Source organism: Aulonocara stuartgranti (genome assembly GCF_965226115.1).
Source record: "Aulonocara stuartgranti genome assembly, chromosome: 16".
Classification (NCBI taxonomy): Eukaryota; Metazoa; Chordata; class Actinopteri; order Cichliformes; family Cichlidae; genus Aulonocara; species Aulonocara stuartgranti.
In genome coordinates, this window is record NC_138952.1 from 33111801 (window position 1) to 33131776 (window position 19976).

General features: G+C 45.0%; 1 protein-coding gene and 1 long non-coding RNA gene across 2 annotated transcripts in view; one reads left to right on the forward strand and one right to left on the reverse strand.

Annotated features, from left to right (window-relative positions):
- Positions 1-18057: 18057 nt before the first annotated feature.
- On the reverse strand, positions 18058-18730 carry LOC309691465. The gene is made up of 3 exons (XR_014272008.1): positions 18659-18730; positions 18393-18470; positions 18058-18283 (listed from the first exon to the last, which is right to left on the reverse strand). It is a non-coding gene; the product is annotated as an uncharacterized lncRNA (long non-coding RNA).
- Positions 18731-18744: 14 nt separating this feature from the next.
- The window catches only part of klf7b (Kruppel like factor 7b), a 67842-nt gene continuing 66610 nt past the window's right edge, over positions 18745-19976 (forward strand). The window contains exon 1 of the mRNA XM_082509111.1: positions 18745-19265. Coding sequence (XP_082365237.1) covers positions 19164-19265 — 102 coding nt within the window. The 5' untranslated portion in view covers positions 18745-19163. The remainder of the gene's footprint in view (positions 19266-19976) is intronic.

Here is a 19976-nt window from a genome sequence, read left to right on the forward strand (position 1 = left end):
CATCAGTTTATCCAACATGGCATGCGATGTGGAGTCTTATCATTTTTTTTGTACATTTTTTTTCTTGTGGATTTCACTGTGTAAGTATTTGAAAAATTGCTCATATAATTTTGACTTACTCTTAAAACTGCAATACACTTAGAGATGTACAGTATTTACAGTATTCGTTGAAGCATCTTTACCCTTCCCTATGACCACATTTGTCTCCGCCCATCAGGGACCCTCATGCTGACTTTAACATCGTCACTCTGCTAATGTGTTTGTATTATTCTAATCATAGCTCTGTAGCTAGCCACCAGCCAGCCCAAATTCAATACCCCTACAAATGTTGTTTTTCTATCTTCGTTTATGTCTAAAGTGGTGCTGTCAGCGATAATCTCGTTAAAATGACGTTAATGCCATAACCGCATTAAAGTGGCAAATCTCTGTTAGTGAGTTTTTGCGGCGGTGTGCGTGGGGCTGTACGCCGCTAGCATTTTTTTTTTTTTTTTTTTTTTTTTTTTAAATGACATCAGAAACAGCAGTATGCGACATTACGTGATGGCAGAGCTTCAGTTCATCCTTTGTCATTTTTTTTTTTTTTTTTTTTTTTTTTTTTTTAATAAATAGGACAGGGGGAATGAATGAGAGAGAGAGGGGGAGAGAAAGAAAGAAAACCCAAGGGGAGAAGAGACGGTGAGAAGGGGGGGGAAGAGAGACAAAAAAAAAAAACTCCTGGGTCACCTGTATGGAGAAAAAACAAACAAACAAACAAACAAACAAACAGAGGAGACAGCAAACAACAAAGAGCAACATAATAATAGAGAAAACAAAGCACCATCACAATAAACTAGCTAGTCATAGATATCAGTATTTACTAAATAATAAACGATATTGTGCAGCACGCAAGATAGACAGCGCACAGTGTGCTTTGAGGCAGCAGCCAAGAAAGCTTTAGTCCGCGTCTGTGAATACCCATGTGTGCATACCTGTGTGGATCAGCATGCTTGCATTCCAAAGGTTTCTCCATGTAATGATCTGCTAGGGAGTGTGGGGGGGCCACAGCCCCGTCCTCCAGGGTGTGAAGCGGGTATGGAGGAGATCAAAACTCCAGACATCCAGAGGCCCCCAGAACACAAGAGACCATGGAAGACCAACAGAGGGGCAGCCGCGCCACTGTTCCAGAAAGAGCTGAGGAGAGTCCCAGATGAGGGCTCACTCAGCAGCCGCGGAGCAGAAGCCAGGGGGGGTTGCAGTGACGCGCCCGTGAGCTCCGCCGGCCCCCAGCTGCGCCTGAGTGACCGAGCCCTAGGCCGAGAGGCCGGGGGCACCCCACCTCCAAAGGGGCCCGAGCGAGCCCCAGGCCCCAGGCCCCGACAAGCGGCCGCCAAGGAGTGAGCCGGTGTGTACCCGGACGCCCACCCCCAGACACAAAGAACCACCAACACACCGACACCTGAGGGAGTCCGCCACCGGCAGGGGAAGTGGTGGTACGCCGCTAGCATTAACGAGCTAACCGCGCTAACGCATTGATGCGGTGCAGCCCCATGCACGGGGCGATCCACACATACTCACTAACGGAGATTTACCACATTAATGCGGTTATGGCATTAACGTTATTTTAACGAAATTAATGCTGACAGTCTAAAGTGATAGCAGACCTGAATGTCACCTTTAGAGGGAAACTAGCAGGATAACTTCTTGCTAACTACAAGCACCATTAAACTTCACAAATCCTCTTTTTTTTATGGTTGCCTGGGTGTAAAACTTTATTGCAACAGGAGTGCAGCCACACTGAACATTTGATTAGAGATGAAGGAATCTGGGCTATTTTGAACTGTGATACCACTGTGTTTGCTTGAGCGTGGGAACCGAAAAGAGTTTGGACCTTGAAATGGCTAAAAATGTCAGACTTCAGAGGTGGATTGGCCCCACCCACCACCCATACTGGATATGTGAAAGAAAATGGATGGATAATTTTTATACCTTCTTTCATCTTTTAAACAAAGCAATATGCACATGACAATCATAGCAGAATAATAAAGGCTTATTTTATGGATGAAAGTATCAAAGTTCGAGATCCTAATGTTTCAGTTCATGTGTTTTCTGTCCTGTTCTCATAGGTGTATAAAATCAAGTAGCCAGCCATAAAGTAAGCCTTTATGAGAGAATTGGATTTTTACATTTATGAAAGAATGAATTGTTCTAAAGAGCCCATTTAAAAATTCTACTGTAATAGGATGCCAGTGTTGGGACAAGCTAGAAATGTGTTCCCTTCGAGAGATTCCCCGATCGACTGTAAGTGGTAGTATTGCAAAGTGGTAACATATAGCAACTATAACTCAGCCACAAAGTTACAGAGTGTTGAGGTGCGTAAAAGTCGCTAACGCTCTGTTGACTCAGACCTCTGGCATTAACATCAGCACAAACACTGCCCCCCAGGAGCTTCACGGCATGGCTTTCCATGGCCGAGCAGCTCCTGGAGGTGCAATGTGTAGGTGGCCCAGTACTTTGTCCATGTAGTGCATCTTGAATGCTCATGCTGCTATTACATTTAAAAACTGCCTTTCGTTCAAGTGTGTGCGTGCACGTTTGTGTGTGTGTGTCCATCTTCCCTCCTCTCTTCTCCCTCACAGTTTTAAGCCAGTGCTGAGCCACTAATGGAGGACAAGCCTGTTAGAGCAACACGCTACGCTATACTGACAATACTCAAGGCATACACACACACACGCACGCACAGAAAAAAGATATCGCACAAAAATTCCCCAAATACGGAGGACATATAAATGCAGACAGCAACTATTTACTTCTACAAGAGCTGCACACAAATCCGACTACACAGCCTCACATGCATCCCAGCAGAGTACACCACCATGGCAACAGCCTCCAAAGAGTTAATCTATTCAGCGATGCAGCAGTGCGCCCAATTCTGCCTTCATTTGTTTGTCAGTCCTCCTGAAGGTGACGAGAAACCAGCAGAACAGACGTTTCATAGTTTATGTTGTTCGAAAAGCAGCATCATACAGCACAGTTTTATTCTGAGGAACAAAGTTCTTCACACCACAGGAAGATGGGCGCTGTTATAAATGCTGCTGAAGAAATTCATGATGTGTATTGGTAGCAGCAGTGTGCCATGAAAATATACATGTAAGCTTTGAGACACTGTTGCAATCCTTTAACGCACATCACACGTAGACATATATCCTCATTTAATGCAAGTATTAAAAATTGATTTCACACCTTTTTTTTCATTTTTATGTTTTTCCATGTCATGTGTATGTTTCCATGGATACCAGGACAAACATTTACCTTCAGATCATCAATTATTTAGTAAAGGTCATTTTCTAATTTTAACTTGAAATGCCAAATTCAGTATCTGACTTCCACAGTAATGAAAAACTCAGTCATCATTAGACTGACTCATCAATTCATTCTCGCTTTTGTCCTATAAAGTGTCTGTTTACCTCTGTGACAGTCAAACCTAATCAAATATAACTGGTCAATATATGATAGTGGACTATAAACGGAAACCAGGATGTTTACGGCTCTGTTGTCAAACGGTTCTGCATTTTAATATGCGGACATCACCGTATAGCAATTATCATCATCTGGAAAACTGGAACTTTGCTTCAGTTACTTCCATGTACACAGACTAATTCTATGATGGAGACGGAAAGTTTGGATGATGTCTTCCCTCTTTAATGCTTACAGCTCCAGGGAGGAAATGTGGGCTTTCTTTGAGGTGAAAAACAATAAGTTGCTCTTTCTATTCTTTTCACAAGCCTGGCCAAAATTTATTTCTGCCCATCTGACACTAGTTAGGACCTCAGGGTTTCAGTACACTTTTATCTCTGAGATGTGGGATGCTAGACAGTTAAAAAAAGGGGGGGTAGTGACAGAAGAGGGGGGAGGAGGGGGAGGCGAGTAGGAGAGAAAGAAGAGAGGATGTGAAAAAGGAAGGAGGGTTTCAGACACAGCAGTGTGTTAACGGGAGCCAAGCATGGCAAATTGGACTGAATTTTCCGCCTGTGTGATTTCAATACACAAACCCAGGCGTACATAACCATGTTTAATAAGCGCTGCACTAATGCATTGTATAATCTTCTCTAAATTAATATGTTAGACACAATTGCCTGGTAATTAATTTCTGTCACAGCATATCCAAATGAGAAGATTTATTCAGATCTGTCAATCATAATCTCCGGGGCCTGAGGCAGATTACTGCCCAGTGCAATGTGCTGTTGCAAGGATGATGATATGGTTATATGTGGTGGTATATGTCCAGTATGTATAAACATCCATTACCGGGGGTTTTAAAGAGCCCGTGAAGTGGGCTGGTCATCAAATGAAGGTCATTGTGGTGACGGGATGAAGGGAAAGGCAGCAGCCTTTTGTTTTATGGCTTCATAAAGAACATAATGTCTCTATGGGCTCCTTAGCCATCCAACATCCACCCACCATTCAGTTTCATGGCTTTTCCTTTCCCACACTTGTGTTTCTTCCTTATTGTTTCCTAAGATTCCCTTCAGATAAAAACGGCAGCTACAATCCACAAAGTGATAAGCTTCAACATCACATATTTTCATTTCTGCAAATGAAGTCTTAAGTCTTTGTGCCCTAAAGCAGTAACTAGTGAATAATAACAGAGGGTGAAGGAAACTTACATATTCACTTTATTGTTAAGTTTTGTGAGATTTGGGAGGCTTTCTGCTCCACCTAAATGCTGTTTTGGATTATATTGTGTGGTATTTCTCAAAAGACAATTTTTAACTTGGCCTCTTTCCTCAATATTTTATATATGTTGAGTGATAGGAACTTATACTTAATTGAGCTTTCTATAGGTGTTAAACAAGAGGCACCCCAAGAGTCCAAACCACCGCTAAGGCAGCTTTCTGAGCAGTATTTTCTTTCTACTATACTGTGTGTAATACTCAGTGTTGGTCAGTTACTTGCAAATTGTAATTAGTTACTAATTACTGATTACTTCTCCAAGAAAATAATCCTGTTACTTTACTGATTATTTGAAAAAAGTAATCGGATTACAGTAACACGTCACTTTTAACGCGTTACTGCCCATCTCTGGTAACACTGTATTTTGTATATTTTCATTCTGTTTTCTTTGTTATTTTAAAGACACTTTGAGAAGTTTGTAGTGCAGTAAAAATCAGATAAGTGTAGCATGACTGATGTTTACCTTGTTTACACAAACATTATGTCGGAGAATGTGATGGATGATAGTTATTGATTTATAAAACTGGACATGAGTAACTTGAGCGTATTACATAATATTTTACTACAGTATATTTCTAACTAAATATAGCAGCTCATTGTCTTTGTTTTGACCTTACTTTCGTATTGATGCAACACATTTCAGGGTCAACTTGTCAACGCAAAAGGCACACGTGAAATAGAAAGCTGAAGTCAGAGGTCAAATGTGACATGATACCCGGATGTAAACTAAAAGTAAATATGTAGAATCCCCATATACCAGGATCATTTCCCAAATGTTGACAGTACAAACAAAGGTAGCAAGAATTTTAAGCATAATTTTGAAGATAAAAGACATTTTATGAAAGTTTGATCGTATTTGACCCCAAAGAAAAGGTCAAAGGTCAAATGTGACATGATATATTCAATCTTTATCCAGTAGAATCATAGTTTCTAAGTTGTTTCTAAGTTATAAGACTTTCTTATAAGTCAAATTTTAATGAACTTTAACTATGACCTCACTCTACACCCCTACAAAGTTTGATCAGAATTCATTTAAAACGTTTTGAGCTATCGCGTTTACAGACAGAATACTGCGCATGCATGCAAACACTATTAAAAACCCCGTTCGCCTCAGTGGAACTATTAAATATATTACAACCAGACTACAGAACTGACCTTGAACTTTTACTCCCTGCATGCTCCAAATGTTCGATTATAACCAATTCAGGCTGAAGGCTAATCCAGAATGTTAAACTCTCTGTTCGCCTTTCTGTCTTTCCCTGTTTTCCCACATGCTCAGCTACATTACCGGCAGTTGTCTCGCTGCTTTATGAATGCGAGAGTGAATGAATAGTGGCATTGTAAAGCGCTTTGGGTGCCTTGAAAAGCGCTATATAAATCCAATCCATTAATATTATTATTATTTACCTATGAGTTGTTTTTTTCTCTCTTTTTTTCAGCAAGCATTAAGTCACTAATAATCGCAGTGTTAAGGCCAATATCTCTTACCAAGGCAGCCAATCAGGTCTGAGAGTAAATATTCTGCAGAGACAAGGACTAAACTCGCTCATTTAACTTTAATCACTGTGCCATTATTTGTTATGCTGGAATGATTATAATTTTAATTGTCTAATATAATTGATCAATTAATCACTTGGGTTAATCACCGAGTGAATCTAATTGTGCTGCTTCTGTAGATGTGAGAATTTTCTTTCCTTTTTTTATACGTTTTTTGTTCATCACTGCAATATATGTTTAATCCACTGGGGATTGAAAGAAGACCAAAAAGTGTTTGAGGTGGGATTTATTGACTAAATCACTGCCTGACTGGTTTTAAACCCTCTAACTGGTCATGAATGCATGGTCAGGGTCTCCTTGTGCACCCGGGGCCATCTTGCTTTTCTTTTTTTCTCCCCCTCCCTCCTGGTGTTGCTACTCACCACTTCCTGCTGGATTCCTGGTTGGCACAACTGCTCATCATCATCTATCATCTACCTGCACTATGTCAGGACTATTCTTCCACCCACTCTCTGCCTAATCGTTGTGGAAATCGTCACCGGCAGCAACTTTTAGAGTCGCCTCATGTTTCCGAGTTACTTTCGAATGTGAATAAAACATTTTTACGTCTAGCAGTTCTGGCTCAAAACCTTAACAGCCCTATTTAATAGTAACTAAGCTGAAAATAGGCAACAGACAACTGTTCCCCAGTTGCTAGAAAATGATAGTCATTGCTCCTGCTGTGCATAATACTCTCACACACACATAGCCAAACAATATATCACTTTTTAACTGTTTCCACATCCCTGGCGCTTGAATACACACATGTACACACGCACGCGCGTGCACACACAAACATGCACATGCACACAAGCCTGCAGGCATGTGGTTTTTCTTTATTAAAAACCAGAAAGCACAATTAGCTGCAGAATATGCTTAACCCTGTATCGCTCCCTCAGCTCGAGGATATATTGCTTCTTCTTCTCCATTATTAAAAAAATAACAGATGAGCGGAGGAGGGGAGCAGACAGGAAATATCACAGTTTCATGTTTAGCAAGTGGAGGCTGGGAAATGTGTTGTGGTGGAAAGACTGAACGTGTCCATATAGTATAAGACGCAGGCATTACATGTGAAATATGACAATGACGACAGTTATTGCTCGACCGTTGAGGTCCGTGAGCTACGACGGTGTCAGCGCCTCACTGACTGACATGGAAATGTGTATGTATGACAGTCTCACGGCAGTTTTTCAACCTGATGTCGTATCCCTGAAACTGCAGCCATTAAAATTGTGTCATTTCTGCTTCCACTGGCCTGCTTCCCCCACTGATACTGTATTGTGCATGTTCACCTTTGCATAATCAGAGAAACTGCATTTTGTTTTATTAATTATTATAAATTAGAGATAAAAAATTTTTGGTTTATTCGTTAACAAAATACAGCAAAGTGCATAAAAACACTTCTTCCACAGTGAGTTTCTGTCCTGTCTCCCTCCCTCCCCCTCCCCTCACCCACAACCAGTCGCATCAGGTGGCTGCCTCTCCCTGACAAATTTCTACCTGTTAAAGGGGAGTTTTTCCTTCCCACTGTTGCCATGTGCTTACCCATAGGGGGTCGTCTGCTTGTTGGGTTTATCCTGCAGTATAAAATGCCTTGAAGCAGCTGTTGTTGTCTAGGTTCTGCTACATGGCAGATAGGATATGGACACAGGACTCGGAAAACAGTAGGTAAACTCAAAAAGCAGCTTTAATGACGAGTACTTTCAAACAATACAAATCAAAAGCACAGCTGGAGTAAGGGATCCAAAACTAGGAAACGTAGGGGAAGCACAGAACAAAGGACCACACAGCCCAGACGGATGGTGTGACAATGAACAGATATAAACACACCAGATAACGAGGGAAATGGGGAACAGGTGAAAACATGGCTCAAGACAATTAACCTAATGAGCCTGATGGGAAGTAAACATAGACACGAGACTTAGAAAACAACCACTGTCAAAATGAACCAGGAAGTAACAAATATGGAGTAAGAACACACAACACAATGCCAGTGTACACAAAAGGAAACACTGGTGAGAACTGGGAGCTCCAGCTAAAAACATGGCAATAAGTAACAAAACAGCTCAAAATCCTCACAAATTCTAATAAAAAAACAAAACCACAGAACTACAGAGACCCTGGGACCATGTCAGCTGTTGTGATCTGGCGCTATGTGAATAAGACTGAGTTAAACTGAATTCAAATAGAGACAAAACTTTACTTCCCTAGATTAATACATGAAAAATACACAAATTCCACGTTTCTGTCACATTTACTACATAACTTTGTCAAGAACTCTCTTAATTCTGCAGTCACATTCTGCATACTTCTTTTGCCTTTAATTTAGTGGCACCCAAAAGGAAATTTAGCACCACAATCTGTTTATCTTAGTGTGCCCAATTTATAATATTGACAGCAGTGGAAAGAAAAAAATAAAGGATGCATTTTTAATAGATGATAGATCTGCTGGAAACTCTGGAGAAAATTCTCTCGGCATTTGATGAAAAAGATAATTATACACACACACATCCACTGCCCTAAGTTTGGTAAGTAGTTAAGAAAGATGAGTGAGTGGATAGATAACAAGAATACAAACATATGGAGTCATGTTTTTGAAGTAAAGAGTCATTTTTGGTTTCTTTTGCTGTTCACTAGCCTTCAGACCACCTTGCTGCTCACGGTTCACAGCTTGTGGTTTCACCCCAGGCTCTCTCTGGCGCACAGAAATGTTCTGCTTCTCGTGATGTTGGGTTCAGTGATCCAGCTGTGACTCTCACAGCAGAACATGGTGTCTGTGTCGCCTCCTTCTGCCAGAGTCAGACAGACAGGCGTGTTTGTGCTCTATTTGGTGTGTAGTCCACCTTGAATCGGGGAGTTTTTTGAGATGCACTCCCCTCTGCAGGGAGGAGGACTGTGTTTGTATCCCAGGAGAGAGAAGAGCACTGAGACCTCAGGCCCACCCCAGGGTTATACAAAAATCTGTTGCTCTAGTTTTTCATCCTTAACTTTTTCAGGCAGGCTCTGATTTTTCACAGCAGTCGATAGATTTCTATTAGCCGTTTCCCAACTTTGCCAAGATAAAATTATACGATAAGATTTGTTGAAAGAAGATAATTGTTGATCTTCTCATTTATTCGTTGGCAGTTTCTTGACTGGCATTACTTACAGAAAATTTACATACCTCCCATAGGGACCACCATTTAAGCTACTTTAGCCTGTAGTTGATGGAAGTCTGAAAGATACTTTGCAACCCACCTAGATCCTTTTTTCATGCTGAGCCTGACTTCATCAGTGTGATATCTGCTGTCATTCATGCCTGCTCTTTGACATATTTAGGTCTTGGTATTGGATTCCCTGTCTCTGTCTCTGTCTCTGGAATGGGGAGGACCAACAACAGATCTATACTGCTAAATATAAATAGCTGCTGGTGGAAATAACAATCCTCTTTTTACTATAGTGTGACTGAAATGACATCACAAATCCAGACAGATGGTATTGTATCATTTAAAAGGTAAGATACTGTACCGTAGTGTGGCTGATGTGGTCAACTACAGCAGCGGTCCCCAACCTTTTTTGCGCCACGGACCGGTTAATATTTTCACGGACCGGCCTTTAAGGTGTCGCGGATAAATACAACAAAATAAAAGTAGTACCGGTTCCGAAAAAAAGAAGATTTATTCATAACACACGTGAAAAGACCCAGGAAAACTGAGTTAATGATACAAACGATAACAAAATAACGCTGAAAACCGATAAAAACCCTGAAAACTATACATTTCACACCTGAGCCTCAACTCTCGCGGCCTGGTACCAAACGACTCACGGACCGGTACCGGTCCGAGGCCCGAGGGTTGGGGACCGCTGAACTACAGTATATGTTAGCTCTAAATTTTTCTTCTGTACCTTCCTAAATGGGCTTAGAATAGAGAAATGCTTTTCACTAATCCTGAGCATAAATGTCAGTGTAATTTTGGACATTAAGTGTTTTCTTTGAAATGTTGTTTCCAGGATGGAACGATTGTACACGATACATCTTTAATGACTTTATAAAACAAAACAAACAAGTTTGAATTTATTTTAGATTTTCTATCATTTACACAGGATCAACATTATTGTCAGGGTCCTGGGACTGGGCGACCCAGGATCCCTGGGCAGTCATGGACCTGTGTATTATTATTATGTATTTTTGGTGTCGTTTCCCCTTCTCTGTGCGTGTACATATGTGTGTTTCTCTGTGCTGTGTTAGTCTGTGTCCCACTCATATGTTTAGGCGAGGTATGGGTGTGTATGTCTGCGGGTGTGCCTGGAGGATGGAGCTCGGCCACCTGCAGGCCTGAGGGGTGTGGCCCTGCGGAGGGACTGGCCACACCCGAAGCCACACACCTGCCGCTGATCAGGGCTCGTCGGGGGAGCTACTTAGGAGAGTCTTGGAGCTCCCACCGACGCGGGATCATTGAGTTATCTTACCAAGTCAGTGTGTGTTAGCGTAGGTCTGTGCTGTGCGTATATGCCCGCCGAGGGTTAGTGTTGACGGCTGCGTCTCTGGTTTCCCTACAGGAGGAGGAGTGGTCTGGAGAGGCAGCACGCACGGGGGTGCGGAAACACAACAGCGGGGAGCACGAGCACGGGGTTCGAGGGAGCAACGGGGAGTTATTGTATTTACAGCCTTTTCACTGTAAATAAAGAGCACTGTTTGCATCGCAGAGTCTGCGTTTTGGGTCCTCCTTTCCCCACATCCCCACGGTCTGCCAGCCAGACCGTGACAGAATGATCCCGCCAACCACCATGGACCCAGCAAACTCAGGAGTTGCCACGGAGGAGAGATCGCTCACGCAGCTATGGGATTACTGCCGGAGCGTAATCCAGGCTGTAGACCCACACAAGAGACATATACAGGTAGTGTTCTTTGACAATTATCTCTCATCCACTACCTTCACCACGAACATTCTGGACATTAACAAACTTAGGCACCTGGTCGCTAGTTTAAGGGAGAGCTCGAGTTTTGAACTATTTGGCTTGGGTGGTCCTAGCATGGACAGTTCGGCTGCTCTCCTAGAGACTCTAGCCGCTTGGCTTTTCACGCGTCGGCGGAGGGCTTTCCCGTTGATGCTCGCGGCACAATCGTTTGATCCGCCGTTACGGAAGGCATGCCGCACTCTCTACCATCATCCCGTTACGCCTCAACCCACTCCTGCGGTTTCAGCCCGGTCAGCTGGCAACGGACCAACAGCGCTCATCACCGCAGTGAGTAAACCCGACTCATTTGTTTCTATTAATCCTGTCATTGAAAATCAAAACACAGATGAACAGCAGAGGACTGTTTCCGTACACCCGGCCCCGCCTTCACGGAGGAGAAGGCGTCCTCGCAAGCAGCGTTCAGCCACCTCTACACTCACTCCTGTGCTGGTCGAAGGCTCAGGACCAGCGGCTCTGGACGCCACAGTGAGTAAAATGGACTCTGCCGGTGTCGTAAATTCCCTTCCTGTGAACATGGACATAGAGACTATAGCCACTACGGCAATTAACAATGGAGAGACTGTAAGAGGTGTAACTGAACTCCCAGTGGGGATTTTTGGACCACCGACGGACGAAGGTGGCCTGAGTGCTAATACTGGGGCAGAATTTTGCATAGACAGCCCTGAGGTAGTTAGCTCAGAGTCGGTGGGGTCAGAAACTGTTTGCTTTACCTCCAAAAACTCAGAAGATGTTCACTCTGAGACTGTGAGCTGGGAGCTAGGGAGTTCACAGCATACAGACCCAGATGACTTTTTGGCTCAGTCTGGCCATATGGAGACAGAGGTTCTCCCCAGGGCTTCCCCAGAGGCCGAACTGGAGGCCTCAGTTGCCTCTGGACCCCTGGAATTTGTTGAGCCAGCTGTAACATTCTCATCCTCTCCACCCTTCATAATAGCCATATCACCCTCAACTCAGTCCGCTGCCCAGCTAGTAACGGAGTCTGCTGCCCAGCTGGTGACTGAGTCTTCAGTCCGGTCAGCCTCTCACCTTCATCCTCAGTTGGAGGTCGATATGCCTGCTGGACCACCTCTGCCATCATTTCACCCGTCTGTCCCTGCATCGCTGTCCAGTCCACCGGGAGCAGCTGCCGCACCATCATCACCTTCTCCCTCTGCAGCTACTTCTCCACCAGAGTCTCATCAGACTGCAGCGACCGCAGCACTCTCGGCTTCGCCATCTGCATCACCTACTCTACCTTCACCTTCCCCACCTGCAGACACCGCATCACCATCTTCACCTCCAGATCGACCGTCAGTAGCTGTAGCGCAGCCGGAGGTGCTCAGGGTGCTCGGAGAGCGGGAGGAGCCCGCACCGCCAGCTGTGGAGCCCTGCGAGCCGGAGCAGGAGCCCGGCGAGCCGGAGCAGGAGCCCGGCGAGCCGGAGCAGGAGCCCGGCGAGCCGGAGGAGCGGCTCAGCGTGGCGGAGCAGGAGCCCAGCGAGCGGGAGGAGCTCGATCTGCCGGAGCCGGAGCTCAGCGGGCGGGAGCAGCCCAGCGAGCGGGAGGAGCTCGATCTGCCGGAGCCGGAGCTCGGCGGGCGGGAGCAGCTCGGCGGGCGGGAGCAGCTCGGCGGGCGGGAGCAGCTCGGCGGGCGGGAGCAGCTCAGCGAACCACCAGCAGAGGAGCTCGGCGAGCGGAAGGAACAACCGGCGCTGCCAGCCGAGGAGGAGCTCGGCGAGCCGAGGGAGCTCTCGCTGCCAGCAGCCGAGGAGGGGCTCTCGCTGCCAGCAGCCGAGGAGGGGCTCTCGCTGCCGGAGCCGGAGGTCAGCGAACCGGAGGGACCTCCACGTCTGGCGCGGCCTCCACGCCATCCACGTCCTCTGCATCCACGTCAGCGACCAGCGCGTCATGAACCGTGGGCCACACCTCGCTGTTGCTCACCGGAGGAGCAGCGCCGCCACCGGACCCGTGGCAGGCCGCCTGGGGAGCAGCGCCGCCGCCGTCGGACCCGGGGCAGGCCGCCGGAGGAGCCGCAGCGCCGCTACCGTCACTGGATCCCGGGCAGGCCGCCTGGGGAGCAGCGCCGCCGCCGTCGGACCCGAGGCTCGCCACCGGAGGGGCAGCAGTGCCGCCGCCACCGGACCCGTGGCTGCCCGCCGGAGCTGCAATGTCGCCACCATTGGACTCGAGGTAGGCCCCCTGAACTCTTTTGTTATGTTGATGGGCCGCCTGAGACTGTTTTGTGGCATTTTTTCTTTTTGTTGCTCCGCTGCGGGATGCGCGGTCGGACTCTGGGACTGTGACCTTGGGGGGGTTGTTTTCTTTGGGGGTTTTTGCTTGTTTTGGTTCTGCCCTCCGTCCTGGACCTCCCGCCGCCCGCCCTGGGTTGGTTGTGCTGTTTTTGGTTTGTGTTTTTGGGTCGTCGGGAGCCGACCCTTAGAGGGGGGGGGGTACTGTCAGGGTCCTGGGACTGGGCGACCCAGGATCCCTGGGCAGTCATGGACCTGTGTATTATTATGTATTTTTGGTGTCGTTTCCCCTTCTCTGTGCGTGTACATATGTGTGTTTCTCTGTGCTGTGTTAGTCTGTGTCCCACTCATATGTTTAGGCGAGGTATGGGTGTGTATGTCTGCGGGTGTGCCTGGAGGATGGAGCTCGGCCACCTGCAGGCCTGAGGGGTGTGGCCCTGCGGAGGGACTGGCCACACCCGAAGCCACACACCTGCCGCTGATCAGGGCTCGTCGGGGGAGCTACTTAGGAGAGTCTTGGAGCTCCCACCGACGCGGGATCATTGAGTTATCTTACCAAGTCAGTGTGTGTTAGCGTAAGTCTGTGCTGTGCGTATATGCCCGCCGAGGGTTAGTGTTGACGGCTGCGTCTCTGGTTTCCCTACAGGAGGAGGAGTGGTCTGGAGAGGCAGCACGCACGGGGGTGCGGAAACACAACAGCGGGGAGCACGAGCACAGATATCGGAGGGAAGCACGCACACGGGGTTCGAGGGAGCAACGGGGAGTTATTGTATTTACAGCCTTTTCACTGTAAATAAAGAGCACTGTTTGCATCGCAGAGTCTGCGTTTTGGGTCCTCCTTTCCCCACATCCCCACGGTCTGCCAGCCAGACCGTGACAATTATACATGCAGGCTCTAATGTAACACCTCCACTAATATTTGGTTCGATGCTAGTTTGAGGTGATGTTGAAGTATTTGGAGGGAGCCTTCTTTATTATCCTATTTGCTTTGAGCAGTGGTCCAGTTCTGCTGGTAGCAGAACAGCCCCAGAACGTGATGCTGCCACCACCATGCTTGGCAGCTGTTCTCGACAGTGACAAGGATTTGACAGGGTCCTTACGTTTGACACCCTTACCTTTATCCTTCCAAAGATACTTCTTCTCAATGTGGCCAATCTTTGTCTGACAATAAAACTTTTCTGGAAAGTATTGATTTTGAAGCAGAGTCTTCTTTCTTGGGCTGTGCTCTCTTCATTCATGGTGACATAAATGGTAAATGGACTGATTCTTGCATTTTTCTACTCTACCTGAGCACCCAAAGCACTTTGAACAACATGCCCCTTCACCCATTCACACCTATTCATACAGGCACTGTTTTTAAATGTGTAACTGCTAATGATCATAGAGTTGTTTAGAAACAGCTTCCAGAGGCCTTCCTAACTTGTGTAAATCTACAGTTCTTTTTCTTAGATCTTTCTTAGACTTTCTTTTTTTTTTTTTTTGCAGCTTATAGATTTCACTATGCAAAGTAAACTACACTTTGGCCCTCTCACCACAGTGTTAGACATGTAAATATACCTTCTGAAAGCATGGGGCTTTATGCCAGCCAGCAGTAGACTCTTGGATGACTGATGAAATGTCAATAAAGAAAATTAAAAGGTTCTTGTTGCCTCAGTGCAGATCGTGCAGCAGGCACCAATCAAAACCCTGGATCAAATTTTTACCTTCTTCCCCGACATCTTGATTATTTCTGCTTCTTCTTTTTTACAGATGCACTCTGAGTTTTCAGAGCTTACCTGACAGCGGTGGTGTGTGTGAGCACAAAAGTTGATTTGCACCATTGTGACATTAGTGCAGGTACCAGTCTACTGAATTTACAACTACAAAGTGTTCAGCGCGTGTCCTGCCTCCTGCACGCTCTACCCAGATGGCACTGTAGCCTAAACCAAAAAGAATCCTCCCAGTAGTGAGAAGTTGAATGACAGGAAAAGTCCTTTCCTGTGCGATACATTTTAGAACAAGAAACTTTGGACAATGACGGTTCTCCTGACATTTACCAGTGAAAACACAAGTAACTGCCAGCATGGAGGCTTTTCTGAGTTTCTAAAGGTATAAAATGAATATGAGTGAACATAAATGTCTAATGCAAAACCTTAAAATGTTTCATTTTTTTTACACTTACTTAGCAATAGAAGGTTCATTTCCTCTGATAGTTTTGTAGTTCTGTATTTTTTAATCATTTAAGTCTGGTAAGGATTATAAATGTCATCCTTGAAAGCATGAAATTCCAGTTCAGTGAAACAATCCTTTTTTTCTCCTTCCCCTCTCATTGCAACATTTTTTCCAAAACAACACAACACAATAATAAGATTACAACACTGAGTGTGTGAGGATCTAGGAAGCAATGCCCAGATCCTGTGTAGCCGTGTGTAGGCAAAAATGCAGCCCACACACACACACGCACACACGCGCACACACTTTCTCTCTGTTTTTCCCTTTGTTTTCTCCTCTTATGGAGCTTGGTAATTTTAGCAAGAAACTGAAAACATGTAACCACTTAGATTCATCTCACCACTAAATGAAAAAAAATCTCTTTTTTCTTTTCTTTTCATTTTTTATTCTTATCATTTTCCATTTCTTTTATTTTCCTGTTTTCTGTTGTTCTCCATCTTTTTTACAACAACAGAAGAAGAAAGCAAAGTACAGCTGTAACTTTAATGGTAACAGTACAGGCAGCAGATGGGGTGAAAGGAGCATTGAGTGGAAGTTATTCAAAGTAAACATGATAATGATTCTTTTATTCTGTTGTTTAATTGTATGCACATCTTCTGAGGGCATCTTATAGAGGGTCAGTAGAATATTGATCCATACTCCTCCACCCCCAGACCCCTGCTCTCTGACTCCTGCTCCTTCCTCTTTCCTCTCTTCCTTCAGTGGCAGACAGAGCTGTGAAAATCAATGGGGAAAGTGTCCTGAAACAGCTGATCTAGAAGCCATCTGGCCCTCATATTCCTCCGAGACGAGCCGCAGGTCTCCAGAGATGAGACACGCGGAGAAGAAGCGGGGACAGAGCAAGAAGACGCACAAGCGCACAAGGCAAGTGTTAACTGGATGCCACGTAAATCCTCACTATGTGGCTGTTACATAAGAGAACAGGTGGAAGCAATCTAAGCTTATTTCAGGAACATTTGATCTGGCCCTTCACTCATTTAGCTGTGGGATGAGCATGAAATCGATTTAGTGGAAAATAACCTGCTCTACTGGGATTTTGATTTTGCACTATTCTGTCCTACCACTACTTAGATGAACACGTTCAAGTAATTTTGCATGATGTTCTTGTTTCAGCACACTGCCTGTCAGTTTCAGATCATTCATGACTCCTTCTTTATCATAGCCAATCTTTCCATCCATGTGTCAAATTTCTGAACTTTAGTGACCTCAGCGTTATTTATTAAGGCTGATTATCAATCTGTCACATTTACATGCAGTCAGGGGGGCAAGGGGGGGCAAAAGGGGAGCGGGGGGGGGGGGGGGGGGGCAACTGCCCCTCCAGTAAAGCCCCCTCTTTACAAGTTAAAATACTTGTGAAAACGAATTGTTTATTTGTTATAAAAGTGTTTTTGTGGATATTTTATTTTGCCTCCATTTACATATGGAGAGATTTTTACATACTTCTCTGAAGTGGTATATGCCACCCTCCCTAGACATCTTGGCCCTCCTTTGCACCAAATTTTCTAGATCCACCACTGCCAGCAGTTACTCTCATTTGTCACAGTAGCTAGAGAAGAAGGAAAGTGGGAGAGAAGCAGAGGAACTGACGGGAGGTAAGTGATGGAAAAACAAAGAAAGAAATTAAGCAGAGAAGAGAGGAAGGATGTGACAAAAGATCCAATCATCCTGTGAGAAAAACTGCCCACAGAGGTTTTATAAAACGGTGCTCCCCATCAAACACTTTCAGAGCGTGGAAATTATTTCTGCCATCTGATCCTTTAAAAGCCTATAACAAGTCAAGCGGATCCCGTCTGTCGGATCCTGAAGCCTGAAGACAGACAGTTACTTCAGTTTTCAATAGTAATAATAAAAAAAAAGTTAGTCGTATCAAATAGATCACAATGAACATTAGACACAGAAACAGTAAAAAGCTATTTATATTTGATTATGTTTTTTTTTCTCTCTAAGCCCTAATATTAACAAAATGATGCTTTCAGAGCCTTCACGGCTCATTTTTATGAATATTACGTTTATTTTAAATAAGTCTCTATTTTATTTATCAAATTTGGTTTGATTTCTCTAAATCTATCTCCACAGGGTACTGCTTGCTCCAGCATATTGTTTCAGAAGTTATTTACACATAATTTGCACTATTCAGACCCAACTAGAACAATTTGGTGGAGGAGTGGCCTCAGGTTCACCTGAAGCCAATCAGAATACTGCATACTGAATAATATTTAAAGCAAGCAATGGCTGCAGCTGGGTGAAGAGGTTTGCATAATGGTTTTATGGAGTCTCATCCAGTCTTATGTTCAGGACCTGATGTTGCACAGGTGAGACTTATAGAGGAGGTATGGATGCACCACGTGCTTCAAAAGCTGCATATTCTCCTGTAATCACTCAATCAAGAAAATATCTTAGGAAGGGAAACTGAACTGTAGAGTGCAGGCAAATTTATTTTTGAAGAAGTGGGTGTTAAACTGTGAAGGTTATATTTATTGTGTGAAAAAAAGTGTAAAATGTAGCTTTATTTTAACTAAAAAAACAACAACATGTAAACTGATCAGGTGGGTGGATGGCGCTGAGCTCTCCCCTCTGCATCAGTGCTCTCTGTGTAGACGTCGCCACGTGAAAACCACATGGAAGCTTCTCTGCGGTGAAGCTGTAACACCACCAAAGAAAAGAACAAACACACACATTTTTATTTTCACACCTCATCCTATTGCTCATGCTACTTCCACTTCTTTCTGCAGTTTCATAGGGCGGCTTACATTATTTTGTCACTGTTTCCTCGCAGCGGCGGTGGCTTCTCTCGTTTCTCTCCTCGCTGCTTGTGCAGTCTGTAATAACTGAGAGTGGAATGCTGGCGCTTTTATATAGGCCTCTAAAAATAACTCACCCCTCACTTCCATCTACAGCCGGAATGACAGCCCGCTCCAGCCAATAGCGACTCTGAATCCCCTGAACGCTCCGCCCCTCTCACTCTTTCTCCTCGCCTCCTTAATTGGACGCCAGTGACATCATCAACCCTATTTACCTTATAAGGTCACGCATGAAATTGACTGACAGGTGGCTCCTCCTCTGCTCCCCTCCCCTCTCGCACCGGTCGCTTGGAATTGCAGCGGGGTCCAGTCTGCTGCTGGAGGAGCAAACCTGGCAACCTGGCAGCTTGTACTGAGACCGATTGGCAATCTGGCAATGCGGAAATAGATCTGGCACCCCCCAAGCCAGGACTGAGGAGAGAGGCGTGACAGAGCGAGCGGAGAGGAGACGGGATAGCACTGACAGAGATCAAATTATCAACTCTTCTTTCCCTCTCAGCTTTTTGTTTTTCTTTTTTTCATCAAAGTGTTCAGGTGCGCTCATCCGCACCAGATTTGGGCTTTTTTTTACATTTTTGTTTTGTTTTTGGGGGTTTTTGTTTTCTAAAATTTGTTTCTTTAATCTGTCAAGTGTGAGGAGAAGAACGAAGAAGTGCGTTTCTATCGTTTGGATTCTGGACTTCTTTACTGACTTCTTCTTTTTTTTCTTTTTTTTCGAGCATGGATGTGTTGGCGAATTACAGTATTTTCCAGGAACTCCAACTCGTCCACGACACTGGTTATTTCTCTGCGATGCCTTCCCTGGAGGAGAACTGGCAGCAGGTCAGAGACGATGCGTTTTTCTCGTCTTTTCCGGGAAACTGACGGGCTTAGAAACTGGGATGCGTGCGCTGGGTTGCTGTTTTCCGCGTGTGCCTGTAGTGTTTTGCACCAGCGGAGCGCTCATGAGCGCCAGCGAAAGCCCCGTGTAGTTGCGTCTTTTTTTTCTCTGCCCACATGGAGCACGGCGAGGTTCGCTGACAGGAGAAAACACGCACACGCATGGAAAACAGGCGCGGGTGGGGGGAATAAGCACGGAGCTTTACGCACTAATAGCAGTATCCCCCCAAAAATGCGTAAAAACCCTCTAGTCATACCAATGATCCCTTTCATTCCCTTTAACCACACTTTCGGCTTCATTAAAGCATCTTATTAACCATTTAAAAGCAGAAGCATGACGCTATCGCTCCGTGAAATCCACCGCTATGATTTTGAACTTAAATGGCTTAAATGTGAGAAACATGTGGCCACATCCAGGGTATGCATAGTGCCAACGTTTGAAACGAATGAAAAATGCCGCTTCCGTCTAATTTTGCTTGTAGTTTTGGTGATGATAGTTTTTTTCCACGAGGCAGAGAGAAAGGGATCGGCGTTCAGTTTGTCAGATGAAAAGCAGATGAGGATGCTTTTAAAGTTACTCCAGTGTTGTTTTTAACGCTAGACTGAAAAGTCTGAGCGCTCTTATGTAGTTTTAAAATTAACCTTTTTTTGGTA